The 24,473-nt window shown below is 46.1% G+C and overlaps 1 protein-coding gene across 2 annotated transcripts in view; it reads right to left on the bottom strand.

Moving 5' to 3' along the window:
- Positions 1–24,473, bottom strand: part of DPYSL5 (dihydropyrimidinase like 5) — a 159,981-nt gene that overhangs the window by 57,865 nt on the left and 77,643 nt on the right. For both annotated transcript variants that reach the window (XM_029596282.1, XM_029596284.1), the window contains exons 2-6: positions 19,062–19,220; positions 5,676–5,855; positions 3,912–3,980; positions 3,716–3,760; positions 3,091–3,166 (exon numbers count right to left, since the gene is read on the bottom strand). In XM_029596282.1, coding sequence (XP_029452142.1) covers positions 3,091–3,166; positions 3,716–3,760; positions 3,912–3,980; positions 5,676–5,855; positions 19,062–19,220 — 529 coding nt within the window. The remainder of the gene's footprint in view (positions 1–3,090; positions 3,167–3,715; positions 3,761–3,911; positions 3,981–5,675; positions 5,856–19,061; positions 19,221–24,473) is intronic.

The raw sequence follows: 24,473 nt of genomic DNA, 5'->3' as shown, positions 1-24,473 counted from the left end.
TGAGATGCTTTTAAAAGGATATCCCTGGCCTAACATCTCCCACTGTTTAATGTGGTAAATGTACACACACTTTCATCCACAGTAAGGGGGACATTTACAAACCGCATTTACCTGTGTAAACACTTCTGAACATTGCCCCCTTTATTCTTATGGTTCAAAAGTGCTCTCTGTTATTGTTTGGCTTGTATATGAGGCTTTTGTGCCTGACTCATATTTATAACATTCTGAAATCAATTTCTGGCGATACCTTAGGTAACTTCATTTATGAACATTCTTTGCAATTATTCTTTCCCCGTGTTATTTATTTTTCTAAATCTAATTTTGGAGGCCCTGGTCAACTGCTCCACTTTAACCCCTGCTCCTGGAAACCAGACTTACTGGGGAGCCTTGAGGTCCAGGTTGGAAGTCGCTGATACAGACTGGACAGTTCCAGTGCAACACCCAAGAAACTATATTTAACAAGCCACTTTTGTAATTACAGAATTTTCTACAACATGTACAAATATGAAATTATCACATTTGTGTCTTTTTGTTTAGTCATTCTTATCAGAACGCATTAGGGGCAAATTGCAAGTCAATACATTATAATAATCAATAATACCCATGCAACAGTCTTCTTGCTAGTGCTGGAGCTCCCTCTTATTTGATAAAACGGTTACTTTGCTGAGCTTTGGCACTGCATTGCTCTTCTTGTTTTGCCCAAGATAGCTTCAGGAATGTACACAAATTAATATTATAATAAGGCTTGTTTGTGAAGCAGAGTGACTGGTCTCTCAGTGGCATCTTCACGCTAAAACCTTTTACTAACAGTGTCCTGGGTGTACTTCACTCCAAAGCAACATTGAGTGAGGAAGTCTTTTACTGCCTGCTTCTCCTTCATACACCCTATCTCCCATCTTGTGAGGTAACAAAAGCCCTCAAGGACCATATCATTCTAGCATTATATCATTCTGAGTGTACAGTAAACCTGGTATTTAGAAACACTGAGGAAATTCACTCGGCCACCTCTTGTGACATTTCAGCATTACCCGCACATTCCCATGGTACCATAACTAGAGATGTGAATCGTGTCCTCGATCGTCTTAACGATCGATTTTGGCTGGGAGGGGGAGGGAATCGTATTGTTGCCGTTTGGGTGTTTAAAATATCGTGAAAATCGTTAAAATCATGAGCCGGCACACTAAAACCCCCTAAAACCCACCCCCGACCCTTTAAATTAAATCCCCCACCCCAAATGCCTTAATACTTCATCAACTTTGGGAGGGAAGTACTTACTTGCCCTAAACCAATGGCAGGAAAACCGGCACACTAAAACCCCCTAAAACCCACCCCCGACCCTTTAAATTAAATCCCCCACCCTCCCGAACCCCCCCCAAATGCCTTAAATTACCTGGGGGTCCAGCGGCGGTCCAGAACGGGCTCCTGCAATTGAATTGTGTTGTCTTCAGCCGGCGCCATTTTGTAAAATGGCGGCCGCAAAATGGCGGCGGCCATAGACCAACACGATTCGACTGCAGGAGGTCGTTCAGCAGGGGTTCCGGACCGCCGCTGAACAACCTCCTGCAGTCGATCTCCTGCCGGCGCCATTTTTCGTACGGAAAACGATTCGCGGCAGGAGATCGCTCCCGGACCCCCGCTGGACCCCCAGGGACTTTTGGCCAGCTTGGGGGGGCCTCCTGACCCCCACAAGACTTGCCAAAAGTCCAGCGGGGGTCAGGAACGACCTCCTGCAGTCGAATCGTGTTGGTCTATGGCCGCCGCCATTTTGCGGCCGCCATTTTGCAAAATGGCGCCGGCTGAAGACAACACAATTCAATTGCAGGAGCCCGTTCCGGACCGCCGCTGGACCCCCAGGTAATTTAAGGCATTTGGGGGGGGGTTCGGGAGGGTGGGGGATTTAATTTAAAGGGTCGGGGGTGGGTTTTAGGGGGTTTTAGTGTGCCGGTTTTCCTGCCATTGGTTTAGGGCAAGTAAGTAAGTTCCTGCCCTCCCCCTTCCCCCGATTTACGATTTTTTAACGATAAATCGGGGGAATTGGTATTGTATCGTGGCCCTAACGATTTTTGACGATTTAAAATATATCGGACGATATTTTAAATCGTCAAAAAACGATTCACATCCCTAAAAGCATACCACAGAGGGGCAAGCAGGGATGAAAGCAAAGGGCAGGTCTTGAAAGCAGATGGATAAGCCTCATCCGATTTTGATTTATTTTTTTTTATCTTTTCCGAGAAGCTCCAGGCAAGTTACAAGCATATCGTCATAATAATTTGGAAAACTAACCATGACATAAAATTACATTCAACACACTATTTAATATAACATGAGAGTGTAAAATGACAAAACATCTGAAAATAATAAAATCATATCCACCAGGAATAAAAGACATCCCTAAAAGCACACAGGCAGTCAATTTTCATACTACCATCAGCATAGCTGCAAAATCTGGGCTACTTTTTACCCCTGTTCTTTATGCCAATTTTCAAAGGAAAACTACCAGCAGAGATTTGCAGTTGCTTTTTCTACGGACACTTTAATTAAAACAACAAGCATGGTTGTGAAAATCCCAAACTTCAAGCACAGTTTCTCCCCTGACTTTTGCTGCCCCAGAACATGGGGAGAAGTACTAGTGGTTAGAGCACTGGGCTACGACCCAGGGAAATTAGGGATCAAATCTTGCTGTCATTCCTTGTGATCTTGGGCAAGTCACTTTACTCTCCATTGCCTCAGGTACAAAAATAGATTGCAAGCCCTGTGGGGATAGGGAAATAACTACAGTACCTGAATGTAATCCACTTTGAAGTGCTATATAAAGTGTGAAAAGCCGAATATAAAAATCTTAAATAAATAAATCTAAAAACATGTACTTTTACCCGCACACAGGGTTGGGGGATTTACACTGGGGAAAATGCTTTTTACCCACAGAAAGTTCTCTGAAACGTGGCCTTGTAAGCCTTGCTGGGCCCTGCACTTCCTAAGTGCTGAAATTCCACTTCAGGGGCCAGGTACAGAGGAATCTGAAGGCTGGATGTGATTTGCTGAGTCGAGAAGTGCAAACTTCAAAGAGGCAAAATGCAGTCTTGGGCTTACCTTGCATTTTAGCTGAAGCGATGACATCACCAGCTGACATACTAGAAACGTTGACCAGATAAACAGGACAGAAGGTCTAAGGTGAAAAAACAACCAGAATGCAACATGGACACCAGTTCACTCCAGCAGCTCAGATGCAGATCTTAGATCTTTAAGTAAGTTTACCTGTAGCGCCCACTTGGAACCTGAGAACCTATTCTGGAATGTTCCCTCTATATTGCAAGTACAATGGCTCAATGCCCAGGAGCTATAGATGTGCAGGACATGTTGGTACTCACATATTGGGCCTTATGTTCAAAGCATTCAGTAGCAACGAATGTACCTGTCCTTAAATTAAATGATTGCAGATGAGGGATGCAAGAACATTTTTTAATTATCTAAGTACATTTTGTAGAATAATCTAGGCCCCATAGTAGTGCTAAATAGTCCAAAATGTGGCACACATCTACTCTAACATGCACAAACCTCACAACTGTACATGTTAATGGTCTTCACTAAGGCATCCTAAAACGGGCACTGTTTTAACTACTTAAGCAATCAAGTACACTCTTGGAAAAAGGGGAACCCAGCTGCCCCAAAAAAGCAGACAGAGAGAAAAATGACTCCTGGCGGATGCTTTACTCACTCGGTTAGCAATAGTTATTGCTCGATGCACAGCTTCTGCCTCCAGCTGCAGGGGGGAAACAACGAGAGAAAGAAATGTAAACTTCAGTCTTACAGATGACACTCAACTGTCCCTTAGGGAGATGCAGGACAGAGTCTCCTGCCCTCCCATACCTGCAGATTGAGTCGGCTGAAATGCAGACCAAAGGCTGCCTTACCTCCTCAGGTCGGCTAATCTCAATCCCTTCTGGGCCAGTAATGCCCAAGTCCAGAACTTCTTTAGCTCCCTGAAAGAGCAACAGGAAATAGAGTTACTATGGATAAAGACGTCATAGGGGTTGCAATGCAAACCACCACCACACACTCACTCTCCTTCCATACTACGTCCTTCCTATAAGTTCCCATGCCTCCAGCCCATGGTCCATGTCTGCTGCATCTCCAATTCTAGGAGTTTACACGTACTAGAAATCTATCTCCTGGATTTAAGGAGCTGACCCTACCCTGTGGCTGATGACTGCCTGTTCAGAACTCAAGGCACAATACTTAGAGCAGTATTTTTCAAGCCAGGACTGCAGTATCCCCTAGCTCACTGTTCTTCATTGTAAGGCTCACGAGCCAATGGCATCTCCTACTGACTTCAAATATGGCTTCCTTTCTTCTCCCCACTTTCTCCAGAAAAGCTGTTCTCTTTTCTTCCAGCACCGTGCAGCTCTCAGTGAGTTTGAACAGTGGAAGAATTCAGACACCGCGTAGCTCAAAGTCGCTGAGAGGCGTGCAGTGCCAGAAGAAAACCAAACAGCTGTTCTGGAAGCAGCACAGACAACAAGCATCTGAAGGCGGCGAGAGAGGATTACAAACTGGGGCACGAGCTGGCTTGGAAGGGACAGGATGATGGAGGCTGACTGGTGGAGACAGGCTGGGGTGCAGAGGATGATGAGAGGCTACACAGGGTAGGGCTCTTTCAGCTTGGAAAAGAGGCTGCTGAGAGGGGACATCATAGGAGTTTATAAAATCATGAGTGGGGAGCACTGGGTAAATAAGGGACGGCTTTTTACACTTTCAAATAATACTAAAACAAGGATGATACGCTATAAAACTAACAATCAGCAGATTCAAAACAAAATTGTAGAAAGTACTTTTTCACTCAGGGCACCATCAAGTTGTGCAATCTGTTGCTAGAGGATATCATCAAGTTCCTGGAGGAAAAGTCCATAAGACATTATTAGCCAGGTTGACTAAAGAAAGCTACTGCTATCCCTGAGAGTAACAGGAATCAGATCTACTTTATGGGATCTGCCGGGTACTTGTGACCCAGACTGGCCACTGTCGGAGCCAGGATGCTGGGCTCAGTGGACCTTGGTCTGACCCAGCATGCCACTTATGTTCTGATGGGAGAGAGCGCCTGTGGTCGAGCAGACTTTGTTTTACCCAAGTCAATCTGATGCCACCTGAGCAGGTAGGGGGACCCCTCACTTGACCAGGGCACTGGTCACTTTGTCTAGTGACAATTCTGGCTCTCACATAAAAGTTATTTTTTGCCAACGTGAACCCTGCTTGAAAAATAGTAAAAATTACTGCCCTAGCCATTCCAGTTTTCAGGATATCCACAATTAATATGCATGAGAGATTTGCATGCATTGACTCTATTGTATGCAGATGTATCTTCACTGTGGATATCCTGAAAACCAGGCTGGCTTGGGGATAACTCCAGGACTGGCTTGAAAAATACTGAGCTAGAGAAAACTACAATGCTATACTATCAAACCGAGTCTATTTTCCCCCCCTGTCAGTTAAAAAGTGATCTGTCAGTCAATCATATACTTTAATTTCCCAGCACACAAGATATTCTGATGAGCACAAGAGTACCTCGTAAACAGAAACTACTTCCTTTTTTTTTTTTTTTAAGGATTTAACTGCCACAGGATCCAAGCCAAGGAAATTGCCTCTCATTTCCTCCTTAACATGATCCAAGCTGGACTTGCCTCGGCCACCAGCTCTCCGTTCTCAGCGTGGACTCGTGCTACAGCGCCCAGATCCTTGCAATGGCGGAAGACTTGGTACAGCTCGCTGTCCCGCAGCATGTACAGGTCCTTGTAGGCCATGAACATCTGGAAGGAATTCACCCCTTTCTCCCTCACCAGGGTCTCCATCTCCAACTTCACCTGAGAGGGAGAGGAGGGAAGGACAGTCAGGAGCCTGCTGAAGGGAAGGAGAGATGTCGAGGGATGAGGAGGTGTGTCCTGCAAGCTTAGCTCTCCTGGTTCAGATCCAGTCAACCAGCATCTACGATGCTTAGCAGTACCGTTTACTTTCCTAAGTCCCCCACCGCCTTTCTACTTGGTTAGAAAGCACCACAATATATCTGGGATTAGAAATCATTCTGTCAATGTAGCTGTTTCTGGAGGGAAAGAGGAGGGTGGACATACTTAGGACCCCTCCTCACATATGCCAATATAGTAGCCAGAAAGTTATTTTACATCCTGTCAGAGTGTAGGAGGAGGGGCCATGAGACAATTCTATAGGGGCCAGGGGGGCTATTTTTGCCCCTGTTCATATCTTCCGAAGTTCCTGATTTAATAGATTCTCAGTGGATAGATCTCATCTCTTACCTCCCACACCTTCATTTACTGGATTCTTGACAGTACCGGTGTTTTAAAGCACTTTCCTCCTGTTTTGTCTGCTGATACCTAAAATGCCATTTGAACACAGTGCGGAATTTCTCGGCTGCCCTTTTATGCAGTGTAGCTATTGCTAAATTTAGACAACCCTCTCCCTCAGGAGTCAGTAAGGCGGGCGATAAACTGAAGTTTGTGTGGTTGGTTTTAAATAGGTAGTCAGAAAGGCAGGCAATAAACAGAAGGCTGTATTTCCCAACCCTCCCACCCACCCACTTCTAGCTCATCCTTTCATTTATAGGCAGGTGTCAATTTCACACTAAAAATAAATAAATAAATAAAAAAACAGCCTTTTAATTTCAATTCAGAAATTCCCCACACCTTATCAAGAGTTTGATCATTCCCTTGTAGGTCACTACCAGATATATCCTGCTGTCGCTCCTTGTGACCTTGGGCAAGTCACTTTACCCTCCATTGCCTCAGGTACAAACTTAGATTGTAAGCCCTCTGGGGATAGAGAAATACCTACAGTACCTGAATGTAAACTGATGTGATATCTCAGATCGAATGTCGGTATATAAAAATAATAAATAAATAATTATATAATGAATACACTAATACATTTTAAGAACCCTATTTATATGCATTCCTACTCCCATAGAAACCTAAAACATAACTAGGAACTGAACAAATTTAAGATGAAGACAGCAGTCCAGCAGCAAGAGGGGGGCCTCCCAGTCTTTTGCATCAAGTGTCATGTGTATGATTTTTTACCCACCGGTGAGAAGTTGTACATGTGCATCAGTTGCAAAGAGCTCCTGTCTCTCAGAGAACGAGTCCGATCTCAAGGCTAGAGTGGCAGATCTGGAGGAGATGAGGCAAACAGATGTATATAGATGAGACCTTTAGAGACATAGTAACCAAGTCCCATCTCCAGACTGGCAGCTCGGGTGCTGCCTTGGAGGTGGAAGGTCTCATGATCAGAGAGCATCAACTTGGTGCAGCAGGAAATGATCCTCTAGCAAAGACCTGCTGCTCTCCAGGTGGTGCATTGTCCTCTCACACAGAGGATGCATCTCCCAGGGCTACTGCCCAGGAGGGAAGGGTTAGGTCGGCTGTCATAGTTGGTGATTTAATTGTTAGGAATGTAGACAGCTGGATGGCTGGTGGGCGTGAGGATCACCTGGTAACATGCCTCCTGGTGCGAAAGTGGCGAACCTCACGTGTCACCTAGATAGGATTTTAGACAGTGCTGGGGAGGAGCCGGCTGTCGTGGTACATGTGGGCACCAACGACATAAGAAAATGTGGGAGGGAGGTTCTGGAAGCCAAATTTAGACTCTAAGGTAGAAAGCTGAAATCCAGAACCTCCAGGGTAGCATTCTCTGAAATGCTCTCTGTTCCATGTGCAAGTCCCTAGAGCCAGGCAGAGCTCCAGAGTCTCAATGCGTGGATGAGACAATGATGCAAGGAAGAGGGATTCAGTTTTGTAAGGAACTGGGGAATCTTTTGGCAAAGGGGGTCCTTTCCAAAGGGATGGGGTCCACCTTAACCAGGGTGAAACCAGGCTGCTGGCGCTAACCTTTAAAAAGGAGAGAGAGCAGTTTTTAAACTAGAACAAAGGGGAAGCCGACAGTCGCTCAGCAGCGCATGGTTCGGAGAGAGGTATCTTCAAAGGATACTAATGAAGCATTAGGAGTTAAGGCAGCCCAACAGAGAGATTCATAGAGTCCAACAGGATAAAGATCCTGTGCTGAATTGCACAGGAAAGGGAAGAGTCTCTTTCGGGAGAATTTGCAGTTTCTAGCACTATACACCTGTTGGAGGAAATACCTTGAAGCCAATTGTGTGCTTTTATCTAATTTTCTGGCAGAGCTCTGTATTCACTGTTCCCTATTGGCTTCGTATCCCCTGGGTGCTGAGAGAGAAGTCAGCACGCCTCTAAGGAGGATGACAGACAGATTTTGGGGCACCATATGCAATGTTACAAGGTAGTTACACGACAAAAGCATTTTGAAAAATGGCACTGACCGGCCCTGGGGCTACGGGGCCCTGAATCTGCCCACCAATGATTGTTTGAAGGTATTCGGGTGTCGGGGGCGCCACTAGGCCACCAATGCTATTTTGAACAGTTGGTGATGAGGTTTTGAGGGGGGTCCTACAGGTCACCTCGGTGGTGGGAATAGTCATGGAGTCGCTTTTAAAAGAAGGAATAGTGAGCTATCTACAGTCGGAAGAATTGCTGGACCAGAGGCAGCATGGATTCACCAGGGGAAGATCCTGTCAGACAAATCTGATAGAATTTTTTGACTGGGTAACCAAGGAATTGGATCAAGGAAGAGCGCTCGATGTCATCTACTTGGACTTCAGCAAAGCTTTTGATACGGTTCCGCACAGGAGACTGGTGAATAAAATAAGAAGCTTAGGAGTGAGTGCCAAGGTGGTGGACCTGGATTGCAAACTGTTTGACGGACAGAAGACAATGTGTGATGGTAAATGGTACTCTCTCTGAAGAGAGAGCGGTGTTGAGCGGAGTGCCACAAGGGTCGGTGTTGGGACCGGTCCTGTTCAATATCTTTGTGAGCGACATTGCGGACGGGATAGAAGGTAAGGTTTGTCTTTTTGCGGATGACACTAAGATCTGCAACAGAGTGGACATGCCGGAAGGAGTGGAGAGAATGAGATGGGATTTAAGGAAACTGGAAGAGTGGTCGAAGATATGGCAGCTGAGATTCAATGCCAAGAAGTGCAGAGTCATGCATATGGGGTGTGGAAATCCGGAAGAACTGTATTCGATGGGGGGAGAAGGGCTGATGTGCACGGGGCAGGAGAGAGACCTTGGGGTGATAGTGTCTAATGATCTGAAGTCGGCGAAACAATGTGACAAGGCGATAGCTAAAGCCAGAAGAATGCTGGGCTGCACAGAGAGAGGAATATCGAGTAAGAAAAGGGAAGTGATTATCCCCTTGTACAGGTCCTTGGTGAGGCCTCACCTGGAGTACTGTGTTCAGTTCTGGAGACCGTATCTCCGAAGGGACAGAGACAGGATGGAGGCGGTTCAGAGAAGAGCGACCAAAAAGGTGGAGGGTCTTCATCGAATGACTTATGAGGAGAGATTGAAGAATCTAAATATGTACACCCTGGAGGAAAGGAGGAGCAGAGGTGATATGATACAGACTTTCAGATACTTGAAAGGTTTTAATGATCCAAAGACAACGTCAAACCTTTTCCATTGCAAAAAAATCAGCAGAACCAGGGGTCACGATTTAAAACTCCAGGGAGGAAGACTCAGAACCAATGTCAGGAAGTATTTCTTCACGGAGAGGGTGGTGGATGCCTGGAACGCCCTTCCAGAGAAAGTGGTGAAGACCAAAACTGTGAAGGATTTCAAAGGGGCGTGGGATAAATACTGTGGATCCATAAAGTCTAGAGGATGTGAATGAAGAGAAGAGGCATGGGGGTGGCTTGAGGGAATGATGGCTACTACCTGGAGATGAACATCCTTATTCAATAATGCGACTCCAACATTGCTCTATGCTTCAACAGCAAGAGGAAATGTGGAAAAAAGAATTTGCAACCACATATAAGCAGGGGAGTAGCTGGCTTGTTACGGCGGTTACTACCCCAAACCAAAAAAATACCTGATACTTCACTTTCAATGCAAATCCAGCATAACTCTCTGCTTCAACGGCAGGGGAGGAAATTTGACAATTCACGCATATTCAGCATAGCCCTCTGCTTCAACGGCAGGGGAGGAAATTTTGACAATTCACGCATATCCAGCATAACCCTCTGCTTCAACGGCAGGGGAGCAAGTCTGATATTTCACTTCAATGCAAAGCCAGCATAGCTCTCTGCTTCAACGGCAGGGGAGAATGAAGAAAGGTGGATCTATATTCAGGCAACAATCAACAAGGACTGAATTACACAGTCTGAACAAACAGATAAGCATGGGTGTAGCTTGCTTATTGCGATGGTTAATACCCTAACTAAATTAAGCTATTTCACTTAGATGCAGTTCCAACACTGCTCTCTACATTAATGGTGGGGGTGGAAGGGAAATAGAATAAAAAAAGGTTACTAAGAGCCAAGAGAAGCAGATAAGTATGTGAGGAAAAAAAAGTGTGAAAGCTTGCTGGGCAGACTGGATGGGCCGTTTGGTCTTCTTCTGCCGTCATTTCTATGTTTCTATGACTAATTTTCATATGGAAAGGGGGGCGGGCAGGAGTAGGGGCTTCACATTTTGGGAGGAGCTGTGAGATTTAATAAGAAGGTGGGTGGCTGGAAGTTGTAGATATGTGGCACTGTTGATTATTTCACTTTCATTTGCTTCATGCAGGACTGCCTCAATTGGTGGTCCTGGCGTGGGCAGGGGAATCTAGTAAAACCCCTGGTGAATTTTTTTAAACTTCTAGGGGGGGGGGGGGGGGGAGCTGCATCTGGCCACAGGGCACTTTTATTCTACCTCAGGCGCATCGGGACTCATGTTATGGTCTTGTTGTTTCCACGGTAGAATAACTGTTTTCAAACAGGTGTAGATAAAATAATGTGGCTGATGAATTTCAAAGTCCATTTTTATCTGCAAGAATCTTTTTAATATGAACCTCTAAATAAAGCGCAGTTGCTTACCTGTAACAGGTGTTCTCCTAGGACAGCAGGATGATAGTCCTCACAGACAGGTGACATCATCATATGGAGCCCGGCACGGAAACCCTTTGTCAAAGTTTCTAGAAGCTTTGACTGGCACACTGAGTATGCCCAGCATGCCAGTATCCATGTGTCCACCCGAGGTCCCCCTTCAGTCTTGTAAAAGAGAAATAATACGAGTGAAAAAAAAAATGCAGGACAACCCAACTCCGCGGGGCGGTGGGCGGGTTTCCTGAGGACTACCATCCTGCTGTCCTAGGAGAACACCCATTACAGGTAAGCAACTGCGCTTTCTCCTAGGACAAGCAGGATGGTATTCCTCATAGATGGGTGAATACCAGGCTACATGCTGCTCCAGACCATAACCATGTGCAACAGACACCAAACTAGGTGCCAATGGGCACAAAAATAACTGTGGTGCTATTAGTAACACGGGGAGACAGCCTGAACCAAAGAAAGGGCCTTAGACAGGAAGAGTTGGGTTTAAATCTGAAAGAGGTTGTAAAGGACAGACTGGCTGAAGGCACTATTTGTTTCTTTCGATAACAATAGGTTGGGAGTTGCGGTGGGGAAAGTTGAGTGGATTGCCTGTAACTTGCTGTGCTTTCCAGATAGAAAGCCAAAGCCCTCTGCAATCCAATGTACGAAGAGAGCACGTTCCCCTGGATGGGAATGTGGCCTTGGAAAGAAGGTGGACAAAACAATGGACTGCCTGATGTGAAAATCAGTCACAACCTTAGGCAGGAACTTGCGATGCGTACGCAGGAACACACGATCATGAAAGAATTTTGTATACGACGGGTATGTAACTAAGGCCTGAAGCTCTCTAACTCTACAAGCCGAAGTGATTATCACTAGGAATATAACTTTCCACGTGAGGAACTTCGGTTCGCAGAAGTGCAAGGGTTCAAAATGAGGACATATGAGCTACGCCAGTACGATGTTGAGGTCCCACGACACAACAGGAGGCCGAAGAGGGAGCTTTAGCTGAAGCAGACCCCTCATAAAGCGACCTACTATGGATTGAACCAATATGGGTGTGCCAGCGACACCTCGATGGTACGCACTAACCGCACTTAGATGAACCCTGACCGAGAAGGTTTTAAGCCCAGTCTCTGAAAGGTGCCACAAATAGTCCAGGAACCTGGGAAGGGGGCATGTGAATGGATCTAAGCCATGCTCTTCACACCAGATAGCGAACCTCTTCCATTTCAACCTGTAAGACTTCCGGGTGGAAGGCTTTCTGGAAGCCACCAGCAGGGCTGAGGATTTTATTCTGAGAGGTCCAGAGGCTGAAGGAGTAGGCTCTTGACAGCTTGGATGTTAAGGCTAATGCCCGGAAGTTCGGATGGTGCAAGGCGCCCTGATTCTGTGTTATCAGATTGGGTGCGGTCCCCAGTCTGATGGGATCCCTGATCGTCAGGTCCCGAAGGAGAGGGAACCAGGCCTGCCTTGGCCAGTAGAGTGCCACGAGGATCATGGTCCCTCAGTCCTGCTGGAACCTCAGGAGAATCTTCAGGAGGAGCGGAAGAGGAAGGTATGCATACAGGAGACCCGTGCCCCAATGAAGGTGAAGGCGTCCGAGGCTGGACGGCCATCCCATGCAAAAAGGGAGCAAAAACTGCTTACCTTGCAGTTATATGGGGAGGTGAAGAGGTCCACATCCTATGTTCCCCACTGGTGGAAAATCCAGGCCGCCACATCTGGGTTCAGGGACAACTTGTGCGGCTGAAAAGAGTGGCTTAGGCGGTCTGCCAGCACGTTCAGCATCCTGGGTAGGTATGCCGCTCGCAGAGACATCCCCTGCGACAGAGCCCAGGACCAGATCTGTACTGCCTCCTGACAGAGGAACAACCCATGCTTCCTTGCTTGTTGATATACCACATCGCAACTTGATTGTCCATCCGAATCAGGACTGCCATGTGGGACAACTGGTCTCTGAATGCCCAAACAGCATAAGAATCGCACAAAGCTCTAAGAAGTTTATTTGGCAGAGGACTTCCTGAATGGTTCAGTAGCCCTGGATGTGGAGGCTGTCCACATGCATTCCCCAGCCCTGAGGAGAGGCATCGGTGGTAAGTACCACTTGAGGCGGGGCAGCCTAAAAGGGAATCCCCCACTCTAGATTGGGGAGATTCTCCCACCAGGACAGAGAGATCTTCAGAGGTTGTGTGATGGAGACATAGGCTTCGAGGTCCTGGGATGTCTGCTGCAATTGTGACCGTAACATCCATTGCACTCTGCGCATGCAAAGGCGGGCTAATGGGGTAACATGGACTGAGGCTGCCATGTGACCCAACAAGCAAAGCAGAAGGTGGCCACTTAGCAACCTTGGTGCGCAGCAATCAGAATGTAACAAAGATAGAGCAAGTGCCCGATCACGGGGCAAGAATGCTTTCACCTGAGCCATGTCCAGCCTGGCTCCTATGAAGTCCAGCTGGGGAGATGGGCAGAAGTGGGATTTTGGGTAGTTGATGACAAAACCCAGAGATTGCAGTGCTTGCATCGTCAGGGCCAAAGCATCCAGCGCCCCTGCGTGGGAGTCGCTTTTGACCAACCAGTCATCCTGGTATGGGAAGACTTGCACCGCGCATGGCACTTGAGATGCGCTGCCACCACTGCCAGGCACTTGGTGAAGACGCGAGGGGCTAAGGCCACACCAAAAGGCAGCACCCTGAACTGGTAGTGAGCCTTCCCCACCACAAAACAAAGATACTTTCTGTGTTTGGGGAAGATGGCAATGTGGGCGTAAGTGTCCTCATGATCGAGGGAGCACAGCCAGTCCCCTCTTCTGAGGAGGGGAATCAGAGTGCCCAGAGAGACCATCTTGAACTTTTCTCTTCTGAGCAATTTGTTCGAACGCCCTGAGATTGAGAATGGGGTGCAAGCCCCCAGTCCTCTTTGGTATGAGAAAGTACCTGGAATAGAATCTTCGGCCCTGATGATGACTACGGATGGGCTCTACCCGCTCCTGCTGTAAGAAGGGCAGATAGCTCTGTCTGAAGTATGACCTGCTGGGCAGACGAACCCTACGATGGGCATGGGGAGGGGGGGGGGGGGGAGTCCTCTGGGATCTCTCTGAAATTTAATCGGTACCCCTGGTGAACTATGGTAAGGACCCAGTGGTCCGAAATGATGGCCGACCAGTGGTGGCTGAAGTAAAGAAGTCTGCCTCCCACTGGAGGATCTAGCATCAAGGGTACAACTTGCTGACCCATGCTCCCTTGCTGCCAGTCAAAAGCCCGTAGCTGGGGCCTGCTGGGGGGCCTGCTGGGGTCTAGATGCTCGCTGTTGATGGGAGCAGCCCCTGGATCTAGCACGGGGCATGCAAGTCCAAGAGGCAGGGGGGTAATATTTCCACTGCTGATAAAAGGACTTCTTGGAACTTGGTTCCTGACAGAGGATGGAGGATCTGAAGCACTAGCGGATCCTTCAACTGAGCTACCGCATCTCTGACCTTATCCTCAAAAAAGTTTTTACCTGTACATTGGAGGGCAGTCAACTTCTCTTGCCCCTCTGGTCGTAGATCGGAAGCATGGAGCCAGGCCATCCTACGGGCGCCGATGCCCATGGCAGCTACCCTGGCCATTGTTTCAAAAACATCGAAGGTGGACCTCATCTCGTGTTTCCCAGCTTCAAGACTCTGCTGTACAATGGCAGAGAACGGTTCCTGTTGCTGTTGTGGCAGTCGTTCTGCTAGATCTGTACCTGTTTCCACAGGTTTTGGTTGTACTGAGTCAGGTACAACTGGTAGGAAGTGATATGGGTGATGAGCATAGCGCCCTGAAAAACCTTCCTACCCAAAGCATCCAGTTCCCTATGTTCCCGCCCTGGAGGGGAAGAGGCATGGGTGCGGGAGTGTTTGGCTTGTGAGAGTGGACTCCACTACTACAGACTGGTGAGGGAGAGGATACTCTCAAAACCCATGGCCTGCTGTACTAGGTAGGTGGCATCCGCCTTCCTATTTACTGGAGAAATAGAGTTCCCACATTCGAAGGAGAAGGTCCTTAAAGATGTCATGAATGGGAACAGTCACTATTCTCCTTAGGAGCATCAACAAATCGGAGGACCTCCAACATTTTATGTCATGCATCCTCCCCCGTGAATAGCTGGAAGGGGATAGCATCGGCCATGGTCCTGACAAAACCCACAAAGGAGAGGTCCTCCGGAGAAGATAGGTGCCTTTCCTCCAGAGGCGAGGACTCCAACAGGGGGTTGTCAGAGATCTCAGAGGAAGACTGAAGAATCATCCCCCCACAGATCGTAAGAACCTTCTTCCTCGCTGAGGCTGTCGTGGGACCTGCCAGGGTGAGGCCTGTGTAAATCCCTGGCCCTGGGTTCCGAGGGTCTCAAAGGCACAGAGGGAATCTACAGTTCTGGTGGCTGTGAGAAGCCAGAGGGTCTGGGCTAAGGCTCTAGGAACAGAGGCCTCAGGACCACAGCACCAGACGAGTCTTCCTCCTCCTCGGATCCAATGATGATTGCTCCCGGGGGGGCATCAATGGCTGCTGGGGAACCGAAGGTCCTTCAGGCAATGGCTGCATTGGGAGGGCACCAAGTAGGATGTCCATACGCTCAAGCAGGGACACCAAGACAGATAGTGCGGGCACTGGCACTAGAATGGGGGCCGGAGACGGGGGCAGCTCAACGCTCCATAGAGCTCAGAGCACTGCACTTTGCACTCTGCGGTCCAGCTCCTCCTGAAAGTCCAGTGAGGATAGGACTGAAGGAGGGGGATGAAACATCACCGGTGCCTCCTCAGATTTCCGAGGGGGCACGGTGCCCAGCACAGATATTGGTAGGGAACGCCTGGGACTCCTGGACGATGGAGCTTCCGAACCACGGGGTTGGGGGGTGGGGTGGGGTGTTGCTTTGGTGGCGGTATGGTAGCCGCTGGTACCGCACCGGAACCGGAGCAGTGTGCCAACGGTGACTGATGTCTATGCTTCTGGGATCTCCCACTGTGCTCAGCCTGGTCTTTCCCCGGTGCTGAGGAGGCTGAGGATCCCAACGTCCTTGAAAGCGGCGAGACCATGGAGGGCCAGTCACAGTCTCCTCAATCCCTGGATAATGCCACCAGGGGTGTAGACAGGGATAACGTATCAAGTGGTTCCCCTCGACTCCCGGTGTCGATGACTCAGACACGGGAGTGGATGGAGCAGACTTTTTGGAACCAAAATGCTCCTCCATTTTATCGAGCTGAGCACGACAGCCCGCGGGAGTCATCTGATCACATAGCTGACACCCTCAGATGTCGTGCGATGCCCCCGGTGTGCGGTCAATGACCGGGGACCACTGAAGTGGGACGCCAGGAATCAACCGCAGAGAAAGGAAAAAAAATGTTTACCTACCACGCCAAGGAGATACACAGACTGGAGAAGGGGGACCAGACTTTGGAAAGGGAGACAAAATGCTGTTTTAACACGAAAGAAGATGAAGCAGAGCTCCAAAAAGCCACGAGGCAACTGCACTGCAGAAAAGAAGAGACTGTAGGGGCACCTCACATGGACACACAGATAGTGGCATGCTGGGCATGCTCAGTGTGCCAGACAAAGCTTCTAGAAACTTTGGCAAAAGTTTTCCATGCTGGGCTCCATCTGTGAGGACTACCATCCTGCCTGTCCTAGGAGAAATACATCCTACTTTTTTGGGTCTAGATGAGTGCTCAGGCCTTTAATATTATTTATGTTGGGTGAACTGAGGTCCAGGATGATGGAGCGGCCTGTGTACAGTCACAAGGTGAAGGGCAGGATTTGAACTAGTGAGCCTTAGATACTCTCCAAGTTTTCTACTAGAGCACTCCTGCTCCCGAAGTCAGTTGAATGATCTACCCTGGGGTGTCAGGCCAGCTATTACACAGCACAGTGACCTCTCATCTTTGTACAGGAGGGACACTGAAAGACTGATACACTATTGCATACATCCAAATCTACCTTTAGATTCTATTCATGAAAGGCTGTGACCTGAAGGGTAACAAACAAGACAAATATTAGGGGGCAATTTTGAATAGTGCACATTGTTGCTAAAGAAGTAGGCAGGAGCTTTTAGCTGCCTGCACAATTTTGTTTGAAAATTAGCAGCTTCAAAGTTCATATGCTAAATCACCAGTGTACTTTGTACCTGCTAAAATCATCCATGCATTTTGTACCTGCTATTGGTGCAGGCAGTCAAGCGGGGCAAAATAACACAAGGGCATTTGAAAATCTAATGTATGCATGCCATTTTACTCCCCCAACCCAAACCTGCCCTCAGGAACCCTCCATTTCCAGTCTCTAAAAGTATGCACGCCATGGAAACTGAAGCACACTTTTAGCTAGACAGAGAAGGATGACACCATATTACCCAATAAATCGCTTTGAAAACAGCAGTTAGATTCCGGACCTGTGGAGGCTGCTGTAGGGGTGTCTGCCGCAGGAGTCCACGAGTGTCATGAACAAAAGCAGGCATTGAAAATTCCTAATATGGCAGAAGACCTGTTAGCATGACTTTTTAGATCAGTAGTTACATATTTGGTTAGGGCCCTTGAGTTTATACTTATAAATTACTGCACTAATGTATCTAGATGCTGAACTGTATAGGTAGCAGTAGAATTATACACCAAGAAAGACATATTTGGGCATTTTAGACAGCACCCAAAATCAGGGTTCTTTACAACAAATTACATATAGGATACAATGAGCCCCTTCCCCAGATAACTTCCAGTCTAATGGGCACCTCAGGTAACTGGAGATAATGTGATTTGCCCAAGGTCATAAATAAGAATTAGTGGCAGAAACTGGATTTGAACCCAGTTCCTGGGGTCCCCAGATCATTATTCTAACCATTAAGCTACACATGCTTTCTGAAACGTAAATCTGATCTAATGATTAATAAATCCTAACAATGTTACAAGGTGATGTACACTTGTAACATTTATAGTGTGACACATAAAGCATTTAACTAGATTAAGTTGCTGTGTAAAACAACTAGATTAGTTGCTTTAAACAGATTAAAGGCAGAAGAATTTTCACTCTTCCTACAAAAATGGGCAATGATTCTCTTCTGAATGCTCTCTGGACCCCAGGCATTTAATGTCTGCTTTGGGGTCAGTTTAGGATGTGGTCTAAGTCAAGGGGAGGTAGCGAGTTATTTTCCTAGACAGGGCAATGGAGTAGGGTGAAGGGGTGAGAAGGGGTTCATTGTCCTTTCTCAGCAGTTTTCTGGCCCTGATGAGTTAAGCAAATTGGTTGAGAAGTGAGTCCGCAGAAATGTTTTCCCCAGTTATTGAAAGTGAGCTTTTACCTTCCCACTGGCCATGCTCTGAATATGTGAGAAGGGTCTCTCCTTCTGGGGTGATTTTAAACCTCTGGGTTAGGTCAGAAATGGCTTTACAGGACGTTATCACCCAAACGCTCGCATTTGCCCATCTCCAACATGTCCCATTAGAAATCAGGAGATGAACTTGGACTTGCGTCCCTTCCCATGTCATGTCTTATGCTAGGTTCCAAGAACGCCTCTGAAGATGGAGTCCTTACAATGAGCCACCATTGCCCTACTGTTGCACAAAATAAGTTTTTAACTGCACAAAGTTATGGTGAGGACCGGCCTGGTGACTTGGCGACAAGTGCTTTGCAGTGTCAGGTGAAAGATATGGGTTCAGTTCCTGTGTCAAGCTTCTGCTCCCTGGGTCAGCTGGAACTAGAGATACTGCAGAGGCACCGCTCACAGCCCCTGCAAGGAGGGATTCTTGGGCATCATTTAATGACAACACCTAGTGGCCAGACTAATGTCATGTTAGCCAGGCTCCTGAGGGAGCCACACTTTGTGGTCTCTGGCTCAGGACTGTTGCAACAACAGCTGGGCTGAACTGGGAGGGGAATATAGGTCGAAAACCCTCAGCTACCTGTAAATGAAAGTTCAGGGCACCATAGCCCCAACTCAGGCCTGTTCTGATGGTTCTAGAAGCCCAGTGGAGGAGGAGGAAAATTGCTGAGCCAAAATAAATGACAACACTAGATTCAGGCATCTGACAAGCACCAATTTTAACCGAATGCATTTAGGATCTGTGCATCCATTTAGCTTGAGTGTTTAGTTCCCCAAGTCTACTAACCAGTTCTGAATTCATTACCTTGGGTCCCCACCAGGTCACCCCCATGTGCAGAGAGTAGTCGCAGCAGACTTTGGGGTCAGCTAGGCTCCTGCATTTCTCGTAGGCGTCCAGTAGGGAGACATCTTTGTCTGGAAACACGTGGCCAATGACCATGGTGGTCCCTCCAACAAGAGCAGCCTGGGTAGGACAGAGACAGGGTGTCAGATTACTCGGAGTCGGAAGCAAGAGTCAAAATGAAGAACAGAGAACAGAATCTTACTTGTGCGAAGACTTGAGTCTCAGGCTATCTAATTAGTGGCTGTCAAACAAGGTGCTGTACAGACATCAAATCAAACACCAACAGTTACTTTACTTTGGAGATGTGCTCTCAAAAATTTAGAGCCCCAGCAATTAGCAAGTGTGTTCTTAAGCAGCCTGAATTTCAGAATTCTCAGCACTTTCATTAATGATAGCATTTCATTTTCAGGTTTTTATTTAAATCCTTTTAATGCTCTGGCCTCTCCTGGTATTTACATGTAATTCGACATTTGACAGGTCTCAAGGTAGAATATGAAACGGAACATCCTATGGGGCCGATGCAATAAAGGCGCGTAGAAAGCGGGAGCTAAACAGTCAGCCCCCGCTCTCTTAATGCGTATATGGCGCCCCAAAGGGGGGCAACCATGCAATATTTAAATTAGGGGGTCACGTTAGCAAGGATGCGCTAGGGTCTTTTTTTTGTGACTGCCATACGCCGGTCATGAAATTGGACACCGATAAACCCGGCATCGGTTTTCGTGACCGCCGTACGGCAGTAAGGGAAACAGACGCCAATAAACTCGGCATTGTTTATCGGTGGTTTCCCTTACTGCCGTACGGCGGTCACGAAAACAGATGCTGGCAAGTGTCCCGCACGGACGTGTGGGGTGTGCGCTCACACAAATAATAATTCTGCGCATGCGCCTTGCACTTGCTACTGGCTGCGGAATGGTGTATTGTAGCTTTTCTTAGCTGTAGCGATAAAGCAAAGGTTTGTGTTTAGAAACAACATTGGGCTCAGATAAAATAACTTGAGGGTTGATAGAAATATTTAATCATTTTTATTGTAGGTAGTAGCATTTTTATTTCATGACAAATGTAAGTGTGCGCACCGTGCTGCCAGGAAGGGAAGGAGCTGGGACTGCTGAGCAATTTTGCTGCCCCGTGCAAACAATTTCTGGTTTGTCCCTCCCCTATTTATTAGCGGCGGACAGCCATGAAAACAGATACTGATAAAACTTGGCGTTGGTTTTTTTGGCTGTCCGCCGGTAATGAAAATAGACGCCGTTAAACTTGGCGTCTGTTTTTGTGATGGGCCCGATCGTCCATTTTTTTTCTGTTCTTTCTTTTACTTTTATTCTTTTTTTGATGCGCACATCTATTAACGCCTGCTCCTGGCAGGCGTTAATAGATGACAGTTAAATGTGCGTCGGGAGTAAATACCTAACAGCCTCATTCACATGCATTTGCATGTGAAGAGCGCTACTGCATTCACTCTGCGTTAGATGCACATTAAATAGGCGCTAATCCCCTTATTGCATTAGGGGATTGATTAGCGCCTATTTTACCCGTGTCTAACTGCAAGTTAACAGTGCGCTCAGCTCAGTGCACCAGATTGCATCAGTCCCAATGTATGCACAGTCCCAGAGGGAAATGTATATGGCAGGGAGGTAGCAGGGTAGAGGTGAGGGTAAGGGAGAAGGAGCAGACAGGTTGCACTCTTGGTGGTTCTTTTCAAACTCTAGCTCACTGGGCGAAGCTGAGTTACTTGTGCATTTCGATCTTCAGCTCAATGGCTTCTGGTATTTGTGCTTTAATGCTAAGATCAGCATTAGCTGTCTTCTTATCGTTGTACTTGAGAGCCGCTTTTCTTTGATTTTGACAAAAAGGTCCGAAAAATCAATGGGACCCCATGGTGTATAAAGTTATTTAAAAAAAATAAAAAATCATTTAATGCTTTACAAGAAAATACAGCAATTTTAACTACAGGGGTTACCTTTCCCTGCACATATAGTTCCAAAATAATATTTCTAGCACTTTTCAACATAATTAAAAAAGTGCTTAGGTGCTGGTTCAATTCTTCTATTTGGCATCATAAACATAGAAACATAGAAACATAGAAATGACGGCAGAAGAAGACCAAACGGCCCATCCAGTCTGCCCAGCAAGCTTCACATTTTTTTCTCACACTTATCTGTTTCTCTTAGCTCTTTGGTTCTATTTCCCTTCCACCCCCACCATTAATGTAGAGAGCAGTGATGGAGCTGCAACCAAGTGAAATATCAAGCTTGATTAGTTACGGGTAGTAGGGGAAGTAACCGCCGCAATAAGCAAGCTACACCCATGCTTATTTGTTTTACCCAGACTGTGTTATTCAGCCCTTATTGGTTGTTTTTCTTCTCCCCTGCTGTTGAAGCAGGGAGCTATGCTGGATATGCTTGTAGTATCAGTTTTTCTTCTCCTCTGCCGTTGAAGCAGGATATGCATTGAAATAATGTACGTGAAAATTCACCAGATGGGTCCAAACTCAGGAAGAAGTTGGAGCATGCCCTTGGCATCATCTGATAAGGGTATGGTCATTTGCAATACGGTCAAAAGTTGAAAATCATAAGATAATCCATGCATGTTTTCACATCCTTCCTTATTTAAATGCTTTTCTTTTTTTTTTTTTTTTTTTAAATTATGAGCCAGATTTACATTTTTGGCAAAATTAAGAGCACAAAAAGTGATTTCCCCCCTCTCTCCCAGTAAGTCAAGTTTGCTTACTTAAGATGTTGTTAAGGAACATTTCCCAGTTTTTAAATTTTGCATTCAAGAAAAAGTCCTACAGCAATTTTTGCTGAAGATCTTGCTTGCACAAATATTTCTTTGGATTATTTTTTCTTTTTGGAAGTCATAGGAAATAAATCCTTGCACAAAAAATGACCTAAATCAAAATTGTAAAAGCCACCTAAGTTGAAGGCTTTTTGCACTCTTTTTACCTTTGGGTCCCACTAATTTTTCTGGGCCTTTTGCCAGAATCCAAGATGGTCAAAGATTTGCGTTATGTGGTTAGCAGAATCTCCTGATTACTAACCTATTTGCCTCATGTTTGACGGGAGATGGATTGGGTTATTATTAGGTGAGATTTTCTTCCTTTGTGACGCCAGAGGCCTGGAGACAGTGACAGTGGTAAATCCAAATACATGCTTCACCAGGACTACTGCTCCCTATAAAAAAGGTCAACTCTCACTTCTGGGCCATTAATGAATGCCTGGAGTCAGGTGGGGTCCAGCTCCACTCCCCCTCAAATGTGGTTTTAATCTGCCTACCACAGACCAGTAATGTTTCACTTCTAGCTATTTATCCCCTGAACAGAAAGCATTCTATATCTTTTCAGTGTCTTTCCAAAGTCTTCTGAAACACCATTCAAGGCTAGACTTAAAAAAATCCAGCAGTTCTTATACACAGGATGCATTTAGCACTCATAAGAACATAAGAAATTGCCATGCTGGGTCAGACCAAGGGTCCCATCAAGCCCAGCATCTTGTTTCCAACAGAGGCCAAACCAGGCCACAAGAACCTGGCAATTACCCAAACACTAAGAAGATCCCATGCTACTGATGCAATTAATAGCAGTGGCTATACGCTAAGTAAACTTGAACATACATACAATTGAACTGTTCTTAGTCTACTTAAACGGTATTACTACCTGGATTAGACACAGGGAGGTAGATATTCAAAATAGAACATCTATGTAAGTTAGCCAAGTAAGACTTATCTGGCTAACTTACATGGGTATTCAGCAGCACGGCTATACTGCTGAATATTCCTGTATTTGGCACTACTTAGCTGGAGAGGTTATATCCGGCTAAGTTAAACCTGCTGTATGACAGGTCTAGTTTATCCGATTACCTTAACCCTTATCTGCCCACTGCCTGTCCACTAGATATTGGACTAATTACTTAGCTGGATAAGTGGATTATCCAGCTAAGTGGCAACCTAGAAATGTAGCTAGATATTCAGCAATCAACACTTAGCTGGATAAGTCACTACTTATCCGGCTAAGTAGCACTGAATATCAGGCTCAGAATATTTTTCCATTTTTCCAATGAGGCACAGAACAAGCTGTCTTTATTTTTGTAAAATATACCAATTATGCATCAACTGAATTACCCAGGGACAGGCTGCAGGTATCTCTGTACAATTCTGACCTGCAGCACCTTGTAATGCTCCAGTACACAAGTCTGCCAATGTACGTCAATCTTGGTCAGAGTTGATGAAAAAGCAGAATGCAAGATCTGGTGCAGGAGATAACAGTGGTGGAGCCACTTGGCAACAGTGATCATAATGTAATCATATTTGAGGTAGTCATTGGAACAAAAAAAGCAATGCAAAACTTTCACAGTAACACAACTTTAAAAGAGGAGACTATGATAAGATGAAGAAACTACCGTAGTTAGAAGAAAACTAGCAATTATAAGGGTTAAAAGTCTACATGAGGCATATGTAATGGACTGCTCTGGCTAAGGATTCTTTTTTTTTTTAAGAAGTTAAGCCGGATTGATTCAAAGTTCTCACACACATCACATGTGACTATAGCAACTGTAAGAATACAAGAAGAAAAACAAAAGGCATGTAGGATCTATGGTGAGGGAGTTAGAGCAAGAGAAAGCCTGGACTGTGTTTTGAGACCACATGATTTTTCACAACACTTTTTCACATATGCAAATGGAAAGGATATAACTGACTGGAAGCAGGGGAGGAAAATGCCTGAGGGTCAGACAGCAAGAGAGAATCCTCACCGACAGCAGAAATTCAGCTGCCCTAAATATAAAAAAAGCATTTGTACTACATCATCATTATTGCAACTATACATTTTGCTATACCTGTGCATTCTGCTTGACTTTCTGGAATGTAGCTTAATATTAATAAATACTGTTAATCCATTTTCTATTGTGCATTGACTCATTATGAGATTAAGTATGTGTGAGTGTGGCCTAGTGTTTTCTTAAGTAGTAGGTCCTGCCAGGGGAGGAAGAGCCTGGGGGGTATTTCTTTTTTATATCATGAAGTGGTGAATTCTGTTGGGAGGGGAAGAGCTTGGGGGGATTCTAACCCTAAGTGTCTTTGTTCTTGTTCTTTCCTTTACCATACTCACACAGAGCAAACCTGCAAAAGCATGGAGATTTTATTTAAAAACACTATTTTGGAAGCCCAGATAAAATACATTTCACAAATTAAAAAGAAGGTAAAAAGAAGAACAAGCATCAGCCAGCATGGCTAAATAGTGCTGTGAAAAAGGCTACCAAAGCCAAAAAGGCATTTATTAAAAACAGAAAGCAGGACCTATTGAAAAAAATAAGGTGGTGCATAAGCACTGCCAAATTAGATGTAATAAAGCAAGCCAAGAGAGAATTTGAAGAGAAACTT

The sequence above is a fragment of the Rhinatrema bivittatum genome, chromosome 3 (genome assembly GCF_901001135.1).
Source record: "Rhinatrema bivittatum chromosome 3, aRhiBiv1.1, whole genome shotgun sequence".
NCBI classification, from domain to species: domain Eukaryota; kingdom Metazoa; phylum Chordata; class Amphibia; order Gymnophiona; family Rhinatrematidae; genus Rhinatrema; species Rhinatrema bivittatum.
The sequence above is the reverse complement of the archived record's forward strand: the minus strand, read 5'-3'. Positions and strand labels throughout refer to the sequence as shown.